Raw genomic sequence first — 15,319 nt, forward strand, 5'->3', positions numbered from 1 at the left:
TATCCAGCAATAAGGAGAGAATATACTTAAAGAATAATAAATCTGAGTGTAAATGGCCCCGACCCAATGACTGAAAAATAGGGACACACTTAAGTGAACATGGACCCGCCATCTTATTGTAAACAAACTCCTTGTTCACTGAAATCGTCAACATGCTGGAGGAAAACTACACTTTACGAATGATTCACTGAACTTGAGCAGAACTAGAGAGGGTACATTACATTGCAGTAACCTTGCTAGAAAACCATGTTCTGCTTTGTTCTGTTGACATTCCTTACATTCCCTTACATGCTGCATCACATCCTTCTTTAATGCTTTCCATGTGAAATACTCCCAAACCTGTTTCTAAGTTTTGTAGAACCCTGGTTGGTCAGCCAAGGGAGTGTCATGTCATGCCTTTAAGATTTTTTTTCCTTCATTTTAGATTTAGGCATATTGTATACTTGCCTGTTGTAGAGAATTAACTCATTTTCTGTTTTGAACCTGTCATCTTGTACCTTGCCCTCCACTATATCACTAGTGAATGAATTTTTAATTTTTTTACACATTTGATTGTAATCAACACTCTCCAATCAGTGGATATATCAGAAATAGAATGCAGATTAGGCTTCCACACCACTTTATTGCTCTTTCTTTTCACATACTCAATATTAAAATCATAAGCTTGGATTTTGCTGACCACTTTTGCTGTCCATCATTCAATTCTCGCTGTTTATGGAAATACTTTAAGCTATAATGATAAGTTTTTAGCACTTTTTTTTTTGCAAACTATATACTGTCTAAAGTCAGTCAATGCATGCATTATTGCTAGCATTTTCTTATCATAAATTGAGCACTTGCATTCAGCCTCCATAAGCTTCCAACTCTAAAATGCTATAGGGTGTTTATTTTTGCATCATAACAACCCTTAAATATTTTGCATCATAACAACCCTTATTTATTTTGCATAAGCACAACCCCTATTCCTTCTCCAAATGCATCACAGTCCAAAATAAAAGGGACTAAAAAGTCTGGAACTGCTAAGACAGGGCCCAAACTTATTATCTCTTTAAGCTTATCAAAAGCTTGTTAGGCTAATGTTGTCCATATAAATGCTCCTTACTTGGTTAGATTTGTTAAGGGGGCTGCCAACTGTGAAAATCCGCCAACAAACTTTTGGTAGTAGCTGCATAGTCCCATGAATCCCCAACTGTGTCGAGTTGTTGGGTCTGATCTGGAAACCTAAATGTAGGATTTCTTGTAACCCAAACTCACACTTGGATGGTCTGGCATAAAAGGGCTGCTGCTCTAATTTTCACAACAACTTATCGAAGTGTTTTAGATGATCCTCCCAAGATTTGATAGAAACTAAGATGCCATAAAAAAGCAAGAACAAACAAACTTAACTGTCAGATAAATACCTGGATCATGCATGATTGAAAGGTTGTTGGAGCATTTTTCAAACCAAAGGGCATTACCAAGAATTCATGGTGTTGATGGTGACATCGGAATGTTATCTTGAGCACATCTTCATCCTGAACCTTGATACGATGATATCCTGAACGCAAATCAGTTTTGGAGAAGTTGTTAGCTTCTTGTAACTCATCAATGCATTTATGAATGTGTGGTATTGGATAGCAATTCTTTAGTCTTCTTATTGACAGCTTGGCAATCAGTATACACTGTCATGGTTCCATCTTTCTTCTTGACCTGCACTACAAAAGATGCAAAAGGGCTGGAACTAGGCCTTATATGCTTCATGTTGAGTAGTTCCTTAATTTCCTTCTCAATTTCTTATTTGTAAACATTCAGATGGTGATATGGAGTGGTCATCACTGGTTCTACCCCCTTTTCAAGTACAATGATGTGCTGGAAATCCTGACTAGGAGGTAACTCGGGGTTATGTCTTTGAAGACTTTATTATGCTTATCCAAAATAATTTGTATCTGCATGCTGTTAGCACCTTCTTTCTTTGCATCGTTTGTATTAGTATTAAGGCATTCTGCTGCCCAGCCTACCTGTTTCTTATGAAATACCCACTCCATCCTTTTGACTGATATTTTCATTGTTTTGTTCGATATTCCCTGGAGAATTATCTTTTTCCTGTCTTGTAGGAAAGCCATCTCCACAATGGCTAATCTCGTATTTATCATTTGCATGCAGCTACTGACAGCCTAAAACTTCTTCCATATCTATGGTTCTTACAGAAAAATTGTCCTTCAGTTTATATTCCCCATAGATAATTCCATTCCGGGAGCCTTTGTGGTGCAAGAGAGGGTAGTGCAACTGACTGCCTTTATTCCCAACCCTTCAATTGGAGCTGTGTTCAGACTCATTACTTCCTCATTTACATAGTTATAGGTGGCTCCACTGTCAATGGGAATGATTGCTGGCTGGCTCTTCAAATCACTGAATGCACTATAATGTGGTTATCTGTTAAGAATTGCTAGTGTACTGCCTTTAGGCCCCTTGATTGTGTCCCTTGATTGTGTCTATCTCATTTTTATTATCATCTCCTTCACTTTTTGATTCGTTATCGGAGATCATCTCAAAATAATGTATTTGTTGTTTACCTAAGCATTGATGCCTTGGTTGCCATGGTTCTTTGCATGTAAAACACAACTTACGTCTCAGCTCATATCTATGGACTTCCGCTTGATCGGGTCTTGCTAGAAGAGGTATAGAATTGTTTTGAAAACTTTTCTTGAACTGTATGGGTGGGGCCGTCTTCTTACTGCTGAAAGCATCCTTGACCACCTAATCCTCTAGGTTGTGGGTTGATTTAATGGCATCTGGAAATATTGTCAGATTTATGGCTTTAAGCAACCCTTTTAGTGGCTTAGCTAATCCTTCTGCAAAGAGTACTATCAGCCTCCTATTGGGCACATCAGACACCATTATTGCAAGTTTCTGAAATCTTGATACATAATCTTCTACTCTACCTTCTTGCTTTAGTAGGTCTAAGTTCCAGCAATAAAGGGTTGGTTCTATGAAATTTTTCAATCGGCCTTAGACTTAAGTCTTCTATGGTGGAGATTGAATCATGTCCTTGAGTTAGGAGTCCATGGTACCACCACTCGTGAGCTGCTCCTTACAAGTGTACTTCAAGGCTGCTTCTTCTGTCATTGGGTTTAATGAGTGATAAGTATCCAACTTCTATAACTATGATCTCACTATGGTGCTACCCAAGTGGTGCTAAATGCCTTTTCTTTCATTGTACTCCTTCCTCTGTCCACTTTTGGGTTTCAGTTCATCAGGGTAAGACTTGTTATTTAACTGCCCTGCTCAACATACTATACTACACAAAAAGGCAGTCCATTTCACCAGTCTGATCTGGTTGTTCCATCTCTGCCTCATTTTTTGACAAATTTTTTGCCCTAAATGTTTTAGCTGAATTCCTCTCACCACCGTGCACAAACCTTTCTTCACTGACATTGCTTCCTTCACACTGATTGCCTCTATTAGCAGTGCTCACTTCATCACTCTCATTGGCAGAGTTTCCACTATCTTTGTTCAGCTTAAGCCCTCTCAAGTCTCAGCAATTGGGCGACTTCCTGTTATGTTCCTGCCTGCTAAGCCAAGTTGTAGGCCTTCAGAATGTTTAAAGAAGGCCTTTGCCTCTTCATCATTGTCACCCATGTTAGAAAAACTCTTATTTTACTCATAACATGAACCCACAGCTGGCAGGACTGAGGCTCTGATAGACTGATACCACTGTAAAGACCTCAAGGTCTGTATGACATAAACCTGTTTTTTCATTAAGTATTAAATTCTAAAACAGACTGATTACACAATATAGATTCAGGAGAAGAAAATTTCACTGAAAGAGTCTCCAAATAGCTTATAGATCATTCAGATAGTTAATAGTGCTTACACAGATTCAGAGGATCAATAAACAAGTTTAATATAGAAGCTGCAAATTCAGGAATCAAAACGTACATAGAACTGACATAAAATCTCTAACAGCGACATTTCAAGCTTACAGATTACATAGATAGGATTACACATATCTCTTGGGGTTTTTGTCCCAAGATCCAACATGCTCAAAGGCAAAAACAAAAAAATTCAGCATATCAAAGAAGTAAAAAACAAGGCAGTCTTCAATATATTACCCACTTGGAGTGGCACATTAACTTGCAGGCAAGTAAACAATCTGGTTGTATTTGGTGAAGCAATGCCAGTCTGTAAAGAGGCAAACCACAGTTAGCAGAGAGTTGGCTGAAGTTGGTAAAATCTTCCAGTTTCCAAACAGTGGCAGACAGTTGGCGCATAGTTTTGCTGAAGAGAATCGAATCTGACTCTTCCCTCAACTCTCACTGACAAAAGCATATCTAATTTAGCCCTCTTTGAGAAATCGATTGTCACTAGAAGACAAAAAAACAAAACCCGACTTTTTCACAGAAAGACAAGAATGTGAAAGTGGCAGCCAGCTCTCCTGTCCAGATCAGGTAAATCCATTTCATTGTTTCATCACACTTTATTATAGGCCTCACTTCCTTTGATCAAGTTCCTGACCATTTCCCATGCCTTTGAGTACTTGAACACATAGAGCCAAAGGCTGATATGTAAAACCTTTTCAAAGTGCTTTACTGGAATCTAGCATGCTTAGGAGCATAGAACTGTATATTATTTCTCACAAGAATCTTCCAGGGTTCATTTCCACTGAATGATTTACTGATCCATCTAACTGGCAGAAAAATACCTTTTAGATTGTTTTGCTTCAAAAAAAGAATGTTTAGTTCATTTTGGATGTGAATTATGCACCTTTAATTTTTGGCATCAACTGATTATGGATTATAAGAAAAAGGTCTAGCTTTGATCTCCAAAAAGGCCTACTGTTGTTGAACTCCTCATATTAAGGAAGACATAGTAATAGTCTTTTTAACAGCGATCATTTGTCCTGTCCTATTTCTTATCTCAATCACTCTTTCTGTTAATTCTACTTCGTTAGGTATTAATCAGCTAGCAAATTTTGGGATCATTCCATGTTGAATTATGCTTATTTTTCATATACGATCGGTTATGGTGGATGAAAACATAATCTGAGTTAGGTGTGTCATATGAAGTAGATATCTGACATTGCTTTCTGTTCAATTGTTCATGTTGGAAGTTGTTAAACTTTGTGTGAATAAAGCTTATTACTCTTGGGTTTTGCCTTTAAAGGGATGGGGCTGTTATTTGGTTTATTTTTCAAATGCACCGTAATTAAATAATTAAATGAATTATTTGGAAGTGTTCTTTTGTTATTGTTGACTCATGTAACACTTCTCATGGTTTATATCATTCTTCCTTTGTTGACAGAGTCCTTGTGAGCACGCCTTTTGCTTGACATGTGCAAGGAGTGATTCCAGCTGTTATCTGTAAGCTTATGTTTCTCTAAAGAATTTATGATATCTAATTGCTGAATCAAGCAACAGAAACAGACAGGATATTAATGCAGTTGTTTCCAGATATGTTTATTGTAGTCAGGAAAAAAACACATCAGAGTGTATGGAAACTAGGTAAAGCAGAATTGCATCTTAATCTACAAATATAGTTTCAAAATTTTAAACATTTTCTTCAAAAATGTTTGTCAAAGATCAGAGAACAAATATAATCTATCATAATTTCTGAAGAATGTTTCTGCAGTATGAGCTCAAGTTCAGATTGAGCAATGGAATGCTGGTCTGTAAATTTGTTGCTTTCTAAAAGTAGGGCCAGAATCTGTCTATCATTATAAATTACTATGGCTATAAAAAAATGGAACAATGGAAAGGAAATCCCCAATGGAAAGGAAACCTATTAAATTTGTAGCTGCATTAAAATAGTGCAAAATGTTTTGTCATTATCATGAAGTTCAGTGATTACCAAGAAATGGTAACAAATCCTCTTTACTTTGATGCCTCTCTGAATTTGTTCTCTTCAATATGAAACAAATTTGAAAACAATAACCACTATCAATATTTCACGAGACTCATAATTTTCTCACAAAAGAATGGATCCTCTATCATTATTTTTATCAATATACGATCCTGTTTTCCTTTGCTTCAGGTGTGATGAAAGGATTCAAAAGATACAATCCATAAAAATGCTGGAGGGAATATTTATTTGTGCAGCTCCACACTGTCTAAAGTCATTTTTAAAGAGGAGGGAGTTCGAATTGCATTTAATAGAGATACATTCGGATTTACTTCAGTGTATTGCTGAAAAAGATGAGTTAAATGAGAAGGATGTTACAAAAGCAAGGCCAGTGTCATCAGATCCTCAGCCTAAGAAAATCTCTTCACAAGCACAGGTATTGGTCCCCTCTTCATCCCTCCGATTTTGAAATGTTTTACAAAAGCTGCATTATATATCAGAAGCTAATGCTTTATCATCTCAGCGTGATCAGTCTAAAGCATCATCTGGCTCACAGCAGCAAGAACAAGAACAAATGTCGAGGCTACAAACACAACACAAACAATTTAATTATAATCTGCAACCCCAGGGACAACAGGATTATCAAGGTAACTCAGGTGATAATTCACAATTATATCAAGAGAAGCAACGGGAGTTCGAAAGATCACACCATCAATCACATCAAGAAAAACGTCAAAAACATACACATGGTGAAAAACATCGTAAACATCACGACAAACGCCATGAACAGCATGCAGATAAGCAATATCAACTAGTAGAAGGGTCACGTCACAAGGACATCCATCAAATGGATGCAGAACATCAGAATGTGCATGTACGACAAGCTCAAAAACAACAAACACCAAAATCTGAAAGTCCACGAGTGTTGCCTCCGTCCTTCCCAATACAGCAGCCATTGCAATATCCCTACCATCTTCATGTGGAGGGGTTCCAGCAGCACTACAATCCCCACTATGATCAAACACAATCAATTACTTTCCTGGAAGGAATGCCTATGCAGACTGGAATGCAAAATTTCCAGACTGGCAATCAAGGGATCCCTATACATGCTCCACCTATTCAAGGGTATCAAGAAAATCACTTCCATCCATGGCACACTGGCACAACAGGCACGCCTCATGGAGATACGACAGCAGTTCATGCAATGCAAGAGGGTGGAATGGCACCAAACACACAGGGTCAATTCTCCAACTTTGCAATTGATTATGTGCCAGGCCCACCAACTATGCCATTACCTCCACCATTACCTGGCATGGGGATGAGTCTGGATCAGCCTATACACTACCAAGACTCTAATTATGGACCACCAGTGTCAACCCCACATAAACGGGATAAGTACATGAATATGCATACTCAGGGGGAGGATGCACGAGAGGTACATAACCATGGAGGGCGAGGTGGGAGATCCAGTTTTGGTCCTAACCATGGATAAGCTTTTGCTTGTAAATTCTTTGTATATGAAGTTATGACAATGTGCTAATAAATAATTTCCTAACTGATGTATATTAGTAGAGCTTCATTCCTGTTGATGTTGGTTGCTGCAATGCAAGCCTTTTTGGTGAATGCTTTGTTCCTTATTTGCTTTTGTTTTATCTAGAAGTGGATATTTTATGCTATCAAATTTCAATGATGTGAGGTGCATAGCTGTCTTAAAAAGTTGAAGAGATAGGAAACTAAAAGGAGTGCAACTAACTTGCTTATTTGTTACAGAAACTATCAAGGTCAGAGCTTGTTGCTTGGCAAAACAGATGGAAATGTTCCATGTTATGTATTCCTTGTATCCTATAGATGACACTGATCCCATGAGCAATCGTGGGTAAAGGGGGTCGAGGGATGTATATGCACTCAAATTTCAGAGTTTAGTGTGCTATCATTGAAGTTAATACAAAACTATCATTAAAGTACAGAAAAAGGAAAAGGAAAAGCTGACATTACCAAACAATGTAGCCCACAAGAAACATTCATAAGTCTAAAATATGGAAGAAAAGTTTTAGATATACAAAAAATATATTGTCAAGAACTGTAATCTGATTTGTTTCGACCTATGTTCCATGGAAACGGTTTAGGGGATCAGATGTGTTTCTGGTATGGGTACAGTTCGGGGCCAATTTTTAGGGGATGACTATTAAAAAATTAGGGAAATTTTTAATGAGAGAAATTTCATACAAACATATCAGAACAGTGATAAAGTACTCATCGTAAACATTTTAGAAGCTTGAATACATAGTATTAGACTTAGAATTGAGATTTCACATGTGAATGGATAAGCAAATCAACGTAATTCAAATGTTTTTACATCAATAGATGGCATACATATAGTATAAATACCCAAATTCAACCAATTTTAACCATGAGTAGCATAAAATATTAAAATTTAAATACTATAACTAAACTACTAAACTACTAAACATGGAAGTTTGTAATAATATATAACTGTCCATAATTAGTGGATGGTAGGTCTAAGAGTCTAAATCAAGTAGATTTGATGCTCTAACCTTCCCTTTCAACTGCTGTTCACTCCTCGACCAGTTGCTCCTCTTGCTGCTCTTTTACTTTGTGAATGTGAAAATGAATTTCTGTCTTCTATTTGCTTATTTGATGCCTAGATTAAGTTTTGGACCTTTGGTATTGTGAAATGTGGGCCAACCAACCTTTCTTCCAATTTAAGAAATGCCTTGATTTTTTAACACCGGGAGTCCAAAAATGGCTTGGGACAGAGAGGATGGCCAAATGTCCCTGGGACGGGTAGGGGACTTATATAGCTTTCCTGGGGACTTCTAGACATTCCAAGGACTTCTAGCCATACTCTTGTACCCTGCTGTTCACAAAATGTTTTGGGGACAGTTGTATTTTGAGGCTTTTTTGGAATGCCACTTCTTGTGTTCCCGTACTGTACTAGGGACAAGGGCAGGCCTAAAAGCCTGGGGAGACGTCCCCATGGAGCATAGGTTTTAATACATTAATGACATATCTCGGTGTGAATATTAGTGTGGTGCTTGAGCTATATTAATAATTAATATCTGAGAAATATGTTCTGTAGAACATTTTACTCAAGTGCAGAGATAGGTGTGTCTGGACGGCTGTATTCTTGTAGAAGAATGAAGTGGTATCATAGGGTGGGTTGCATTCCATGAGCCTTGAGATAGAAAGGCTAGGTTGTGTTCATAGGAGTCCATGTTTACATGTAGTCCCCTCTACATCTATTCCATACGAGTGTTGTAGTTAAAAAGACAAGTGTTGTAGTTAAAAAGATGGTAAATGATAATGGTTGGTTTTGTGATGATGATTCCTATTTTGTTTGCTATTTATTAGGCAGTTATTGAATAAGTGGTTGCAGGAATTTAATCAATCATTGGTCATGTCACTTTGCAATGAGGTAACTGAACTTGTTGATATGTTGGCAATAGTACTGAAATTTGTCTTAGTTGTCGAGAAAATTCGGGCCAGGATACTTCCCCAAATCATAGGAAGGATCCCCTGAAATTTCTAGGTGGAGCAAAGGAAGTTGCACAAAATTTCTTGTCTCGTTTTGCCACTTGGATTAATAGATCATTGGAATGGGCACTATAGCCTTCCTCTATTTTGAAACTATTGGAAATGTGCGATGGGTACAAAATATTTTGTGAAGGAATATTTTATGCTTTTATGCACTCATTTCATTAAGTCAGTGCACGACAACTATTGCTAAAAGACGACATACATGTTTGTTTGATTCCGATTCTACCTGCAACTAATTTAGTTGCTTATATATATTTTTTCTTCAAAGGTTGTTTGGCTATATTGAAAATAATGCATTTGATACACATTCACCTTAGGTCTTTTTTCTTATCTCTTAATGTTGAGTTTGAGATGCTATTTCTTTATTGTCGGGATAATCTGAGTTAGGGCACATTTGACTCCTCAATCTTTGAGGTAAAACAAAGCAAGTTACATTGATGCAGGGGCATCTTGGGTGCAAGGGCGATCTTGCATCACTCAAAAATATTTCCAATGCCTTTTTAAATAAGAGCTATCTTAGTGTAGACTTGCTATTTGTAGAAGCTTACAATTTTTAGCACGTTGGTCGTTTGAACGTAAAATATTCTGATTTCTTCCTAGGAGGTTCATTTTAGATATATCAGTTTGTCAATAAATTTTCATTGCAATATCAAGTCTATTTGTGTAGTTATTGAAAATTTCCGGTACTAACAACAAAGTACAAAATTTTTGAACTTATTTTAAAAGGCTTTGTGGGTTCCAAAAAGGGGTCAAACCTCTACTTATTGGAGTTTGTGCAAGAATAGACGTAGAGTAGATTGTGAAATTTTTGAAATGGGGCCATAATAGTCTATCAAAGCAGTTGGTGATGAGTTATGGTCTTCGGAAGTTAGATCGCTTGAAATGGGCAAAAATAAAATTTATAAAAAATGTCTTTTGAGTTCCAAAAGTTGAGGGGGCCTACTCTAATATAATAAAACATGAATAATAATAATATTTAGGGTTGATCGACCTTAGGGTCTAGGTTGATATTTCTAGAACCTTCTTGGGTGGGGGAAAATTCCCTGTATGAAGAAGGTTCGTAGGGTTGTTTACAACAATCCTGGGATGTTAGTGGGGGTTCTGGCTTATAGAATATTGTAAGGAAAATGCCCACATGGCTTTGCATGTTTTATTTCCAAATTTGAATTTCATACTTCTGGAGATAATAAGAAGCCAATTTTTTGTTCTTGCAACTTGATGTTATTTCTCTATTCTTGTTATGTGTGTGTGTTATTAAGGGTAGTAGCCTTCATCAATTGGTATCAGAGTAGATGTTCCATAAGTGTATAGATATATCACCATCTGTGAGACAATTTGCATCGAGATCGTGGTTATGGGTTTGAGCAATAACTTACAAAATGGCTCCACGAAGAATTGTGGTAGAGGTGTGTCATAAGAGGGCTCGCCCTCAAGAGACAAGTGCAAACATTGCAAGGGGAGATTCGTAGAGGAATGAATATTCCGGCAAGAGATTAAAGTGAGGATTAATTTGGAGGATACGTTGAACATGAAAGAGAAAAAATAGAAAAAGATCCTAAGGAGGAGATATTTTTCAGAGCCATTTTTAGGATTGGAAAAGATCCAAGATTGAAGTCTCCACATACTTGAGAATTCTTTAACCTAGAGGTCTTTATTGACTGGATCAATAATCTAGAAGAATATTTTGAGCATGAGGAAATTGAAGATGCCGAGAGGGTCAACTTTGCGAAGGTCAAATTGAAAGGCCATGCTAAAATTTGGTGGTAGGAGATTTAGTTAGGGCGAAATAGAAGGGGAAAGGAGAAAATGACAAGATGGGATTGAATGTTGGAGAAATTGAAGAGACAATTCATTCTTATTGATTAAGAGCTCGATTTGTTGAAGAAAATGCAAGGATTGAAACAAGTGGGAAGATCTCTTCAGGAATATACAAAAGAGTTCTATTGAGGTCTCATCAGAATAAGCCATGTGAAAGCTAACAAGGGGAAAGTTGTTTGTTTCCTTAATGGGTTGAGGCCAAGTATTCATGAGGAGTTGAGTTTGGTTAGAATGACCAATATTGAAGAGACATATCGATTTTCTTTAAGGGTGGAAGAAAAAGTGAACAAGAAGTTTGAAAGCAAGCAAGATGGAAGAGGTCGTGGCAGAAGATCCAACAAACAATCTTATGAAGGACACAATGAAGATAAAAAAAAGAGTGATGAGACTAGTTGTAGTTAGAATTAGAGGCAAAATAATTTCAACAATGTCCATGATCAAAATAACAAGGATTAAAGAGGAAGAGGAAGAGGTTAAGGACTAGGAAGATGAGGTTTTCATGGGACATGTTTCCATCGTGGAGGACATAAAACTTATGAGTGTCCCTAACATCAAGGGAGAACCAATAAAAGATCTGAGGGAAATGCATGAGTTGGACATGTAAATGAAGATGCCAAATCATTACATTTTAAAGGTGCTGAAAGAAAAGAGGCCATGGTTTTTAGAAGAGCCTTGTTGAGCGATGAGAATGAACTTGAACAAAGGAATAATTTGTTCCACACTAGGTGCAAATGTAATGGTAAGGTATGCAAGGTCATTATTGATGGTGGTAGCACAAATAATTTTGTTTATGAGGAAATGGTTAATAAGTTGAAGTTAGAAAGAAAGAAGCACCTGAATTCCTTTTAGATTGCTTGGTTACAAAAGGGTCATAAGGCTTTGGTTAGTGAACACTGTTTGGTAAAGTTCAAGATTGCGAACTATTATGATGAAGTGTTGTGTGATATTATGTCTATGGATGTTTTTCATTTTCTGCTAGGGAGAATTTGATAGTATGATTTTCATACAATACATGATAAGTTTGCAAATACCTATTCTTTGACAAGGATGAAGTTCAACACAAAGTAAAACTTTTGAAGGAAAATGAAGAAAAGGTATGTAGTAATGTCATAATATGTTTAGTTGAAGGAAGGGAGTTTCTAGAAGATATGAAGCATTAACATATGTATTTTTGTTTAATTATAAAAGTTGGTAAGAGTAAGTAGAAGATGTACCTATATAAGTTATAGATTTGTTGGATAAGTTTCAAAATATTCTATCCGACAATGTGCTTGATGAATTACCACCAGTAAGAAAGATCAATCATCAGATGGATCTAATTTTAGGAGCCAATTTTCCAAATAAGGTAGCTCACATAATAACTCCAACAGAAACTGAAGAATTGAATAGACAAGTATAAGAGTTATGGTTGAAGGGGTTGATTAATGAGAGTTTTGAGTCCATTTTCTCTACTAACAATATTAACACAAAAGACAAATGGAGAATAGAGGATGTGCACAAATTCTAGAGCTATTAATAAGTTCACAATCAAGTACATATTTCCCTTGTCAAGGATGAATGATATTATGGTCTGTTCAAGTGGATCTGTGTATTTCACAAAGATAGATATGAAAAATGGATATCACCAAATTTGGATTAGTGAAGGAGATGAATGAACGACAACTTTCAAAACAAAGGAGGAACTTTATGAGTGGTTAGTCATGCCTTTTGGGCTAACCAATGCAACAAGCACATTTACGTGACATTGAAAGAATTTCAGGGTAAATTTGTCATTGTTTATTTGGATGATGAACGAGGCATTGAAAGAATTTCAGGGTAAATTTGTCATTGTTTATTTGGATGATATTTTAATTTTTAGTAAGACATTGAGGAACATATAATGTATATTTGTAGGATGTTTGAGAGGCTAAGGGAAGAAAAAATGTTGATTAATATAAAAAAATATAGTTTTGTTAGTGTATCTAAGATTTGTAGTCTCAATAAAAGGACTAAAATTGGACCCAAAGAAAATGAAGGCTATCCTCGAATGGCCTACTCCAAGAAGTGTGAGCGAGGAAAGATCTTTTCATGGTTTTGCTATCTTTAACAAAATGTTTATCAAAAGTTTTAGCATCAATTGTGGACCCTTGACTAAAAGAATGAGAGGGGATATGAATGAGTTTAAGTGGACTATAAGAGCGCACAAGAGTTTTGAATTTTTGAGATAAAAAGTTATAGAACAACTTGTTTTAGCACTTCCAAATTTTAATAAGGTGTTTCAAGTAGGCTGTGATGTTAGAGGTCATGCAATTGAAGTGTTTTGATTCAAGAAGGTAGACCCTTTGTTTATTTCAGTGAATTTAAATGATACCAAAAGATTTTTATTTATTTATTTATGGTCATGAGTTTTATGTGATAGTTCAAACATTGAAGAAGTGAAGACATTATATTCTTCCTAAAGAGTTTTTTAATATACTGACCATCAAACTTTCGAATATTTGAATAGTCATATAAAATTGAATCAAAGGCATTTGAACTGGGTTGGAATTTTGTAGAGTTACACATATATTTTGAAACACAAGAGTGAGAAGCTAATAGGGTTGCAAAAGCCCTTAACATGAGACATATTTTATTAACAAAGATGTAGGTTGAGGTTGTTGACTTCAAGGAACTAAAGAGCTTGTATTTAAAGGATCTTGATTTTGGTGAAGTTTGAAAAACTTGTACAAAACTATTATGCTAGAGAAAACTAAGTGGTTGGATTTTATCATCCATATTGTATGCTATTTAGATGAAGTTAATTGTACATTTCGAGGAGCTCTATTAGGGAAAATCTTATTAAGGAGAAGCATAATGGAGGGTTGGCTGGGCATTTTGGTTCTAATAAAACCATTGCTTTGGTTAGTGAGAATTTGACTAGAGTTACAATTAGATGTCAAGAAATTTGTACAAAATTGCAAAGTATGTCAGATGACTAAATGAGCAAAATAAATTATAGGGTTATATCATCCATTACATGTACCAAAGAAGCTTTGTGAGGATATTAATATAGACTTTGTTCTTGGTTTAGCAAGGACTCAACAAGAGTATGATTCAATTTTTGTGGTGGTTGACAAGTTTTCAAAGATGACTCATTTCTTTCCTTGCAAGAAGACTAGTTATGTTGTTCATGTGTCAACGATTTTTTTTTTTGAGAAGTGGTGAGACTACATGGTCTACCAAAGATCATAGTTTCAGATCGAGACATCAAGTTTGTTGTGTACTTTTGGCAAATATTGTGAAATAAGTTAAAGACAAATTTTAAGTTTAGCTCATCACATCATCAACAAACTAACAGACACACATAAATGGTAAATAGGAGTTTGGAAAACCTATTGAGTTGTTTGGTTGGAGATATGTCAAAAGGATGAGATTTGTATTCAAAATTTTCATATAATAATTCTATCAATAGGAGCATTGACTAATCATCATTCTAGATAGTATTTGGAAGTAGTCCTAGAAATGCTTTTGAATTGAGGAAATTGGACAAAGGGGAGACAATAGTACTAAAGCTAAAGACTTTGCAGAAGACTTGAATAACTTGCACGAGGAAGTGATGAATCACATTACTAAAATGAATACATATTATAAGTCTAAAACAAATGAGAAAACAAGGCATATGGTATTTCAAATTGGAGATGAAATCATGGTTCATTTGAGAAAGGAGTGATTTCCAATGAAAACATATAATAAGTTGAAGATGAAAAAGTTTGGACCATGCAAAATACCAAAGAAGTATGATTCAAGAAATGCTTGTTAAGTAGAGTTTGCCAGTGAACTGGATATTTCACTAGTATTTAACATTTTAGATTTGACAAAGTATCATGGAGGAATTGATGATGAGGCCGTAGACACACAATGAAATATTCTAACAAGTACTTCAATTACAAAAGAAATTGAGGATATATTGGACAACCATTTTGGTAGAAGGACAAGAAACAAGGCATGAAGAATATCTATTCAAATAAAATGGAAGACCTATTGAAGATTCTTCATGGTTGATAATGGAGAAGGTTAATCATCTTGGTTTTCCTCTAACCACTCAAGACATGTCAAGATCACTTCTCCAATTACCCTAGGTGTCTAATGTAGGATCATTTTGGGTGTA

The 15,319-nt window shown here is 36.0% G+C and overlaps 1 protein-coding gene across 2 annotated transcripts in view; it reads left to right on the top strand.

Annotated features, from left to right (window-relative positions):
• Positions 1-7,440, top strand: part of LOC149569687 (uncharacterized) — a 59,844-nt gene extending 52,404 nt beyond the window's left edge. The window contains exons 2-4 of one of the 2 annotated variants that reach the window (XM_089822409.1): positions 5,281-5,339; positions 6,010-6,253; positions 6,341-7,440. In XM_089822409.1, coding sequence (XP_089678535.1) covers positions 5,281-5,339; positions 6,010-6,253; positions 6,341-7,309 — 1,272 coding nt within the window. In that variant the 3' untranslated portion in view covers positions 7,310-7,440. The remainder of the gene's footprint in view (positions 1-5,280; positions 5,340-6,009; positions 6,254-6,340) is intronic. The other variant, XM_089822410.1, reaches the window with a different exon arrangement.
• The last annotated feature ends 7,879 nt before the right edge of the window (positions 7,441-15,319 follow it).

This window comes from Cupressus sempervirens, chromosome 3 (assembly GCF_028749045.1).
Source record: "Cupressus sempervirens isolate cs-2001-9-10 chromosome 3, ASM2874904v1, whole genome shotgun sequence".
NCBI classification, from domain to species: domain Eukaryota; kingdom Viridiplantae; phylum Streptophyta; class Pinopsida; order Cupressales; family Cupressaceae; genus Cupressus; species Cupressus sempervirens.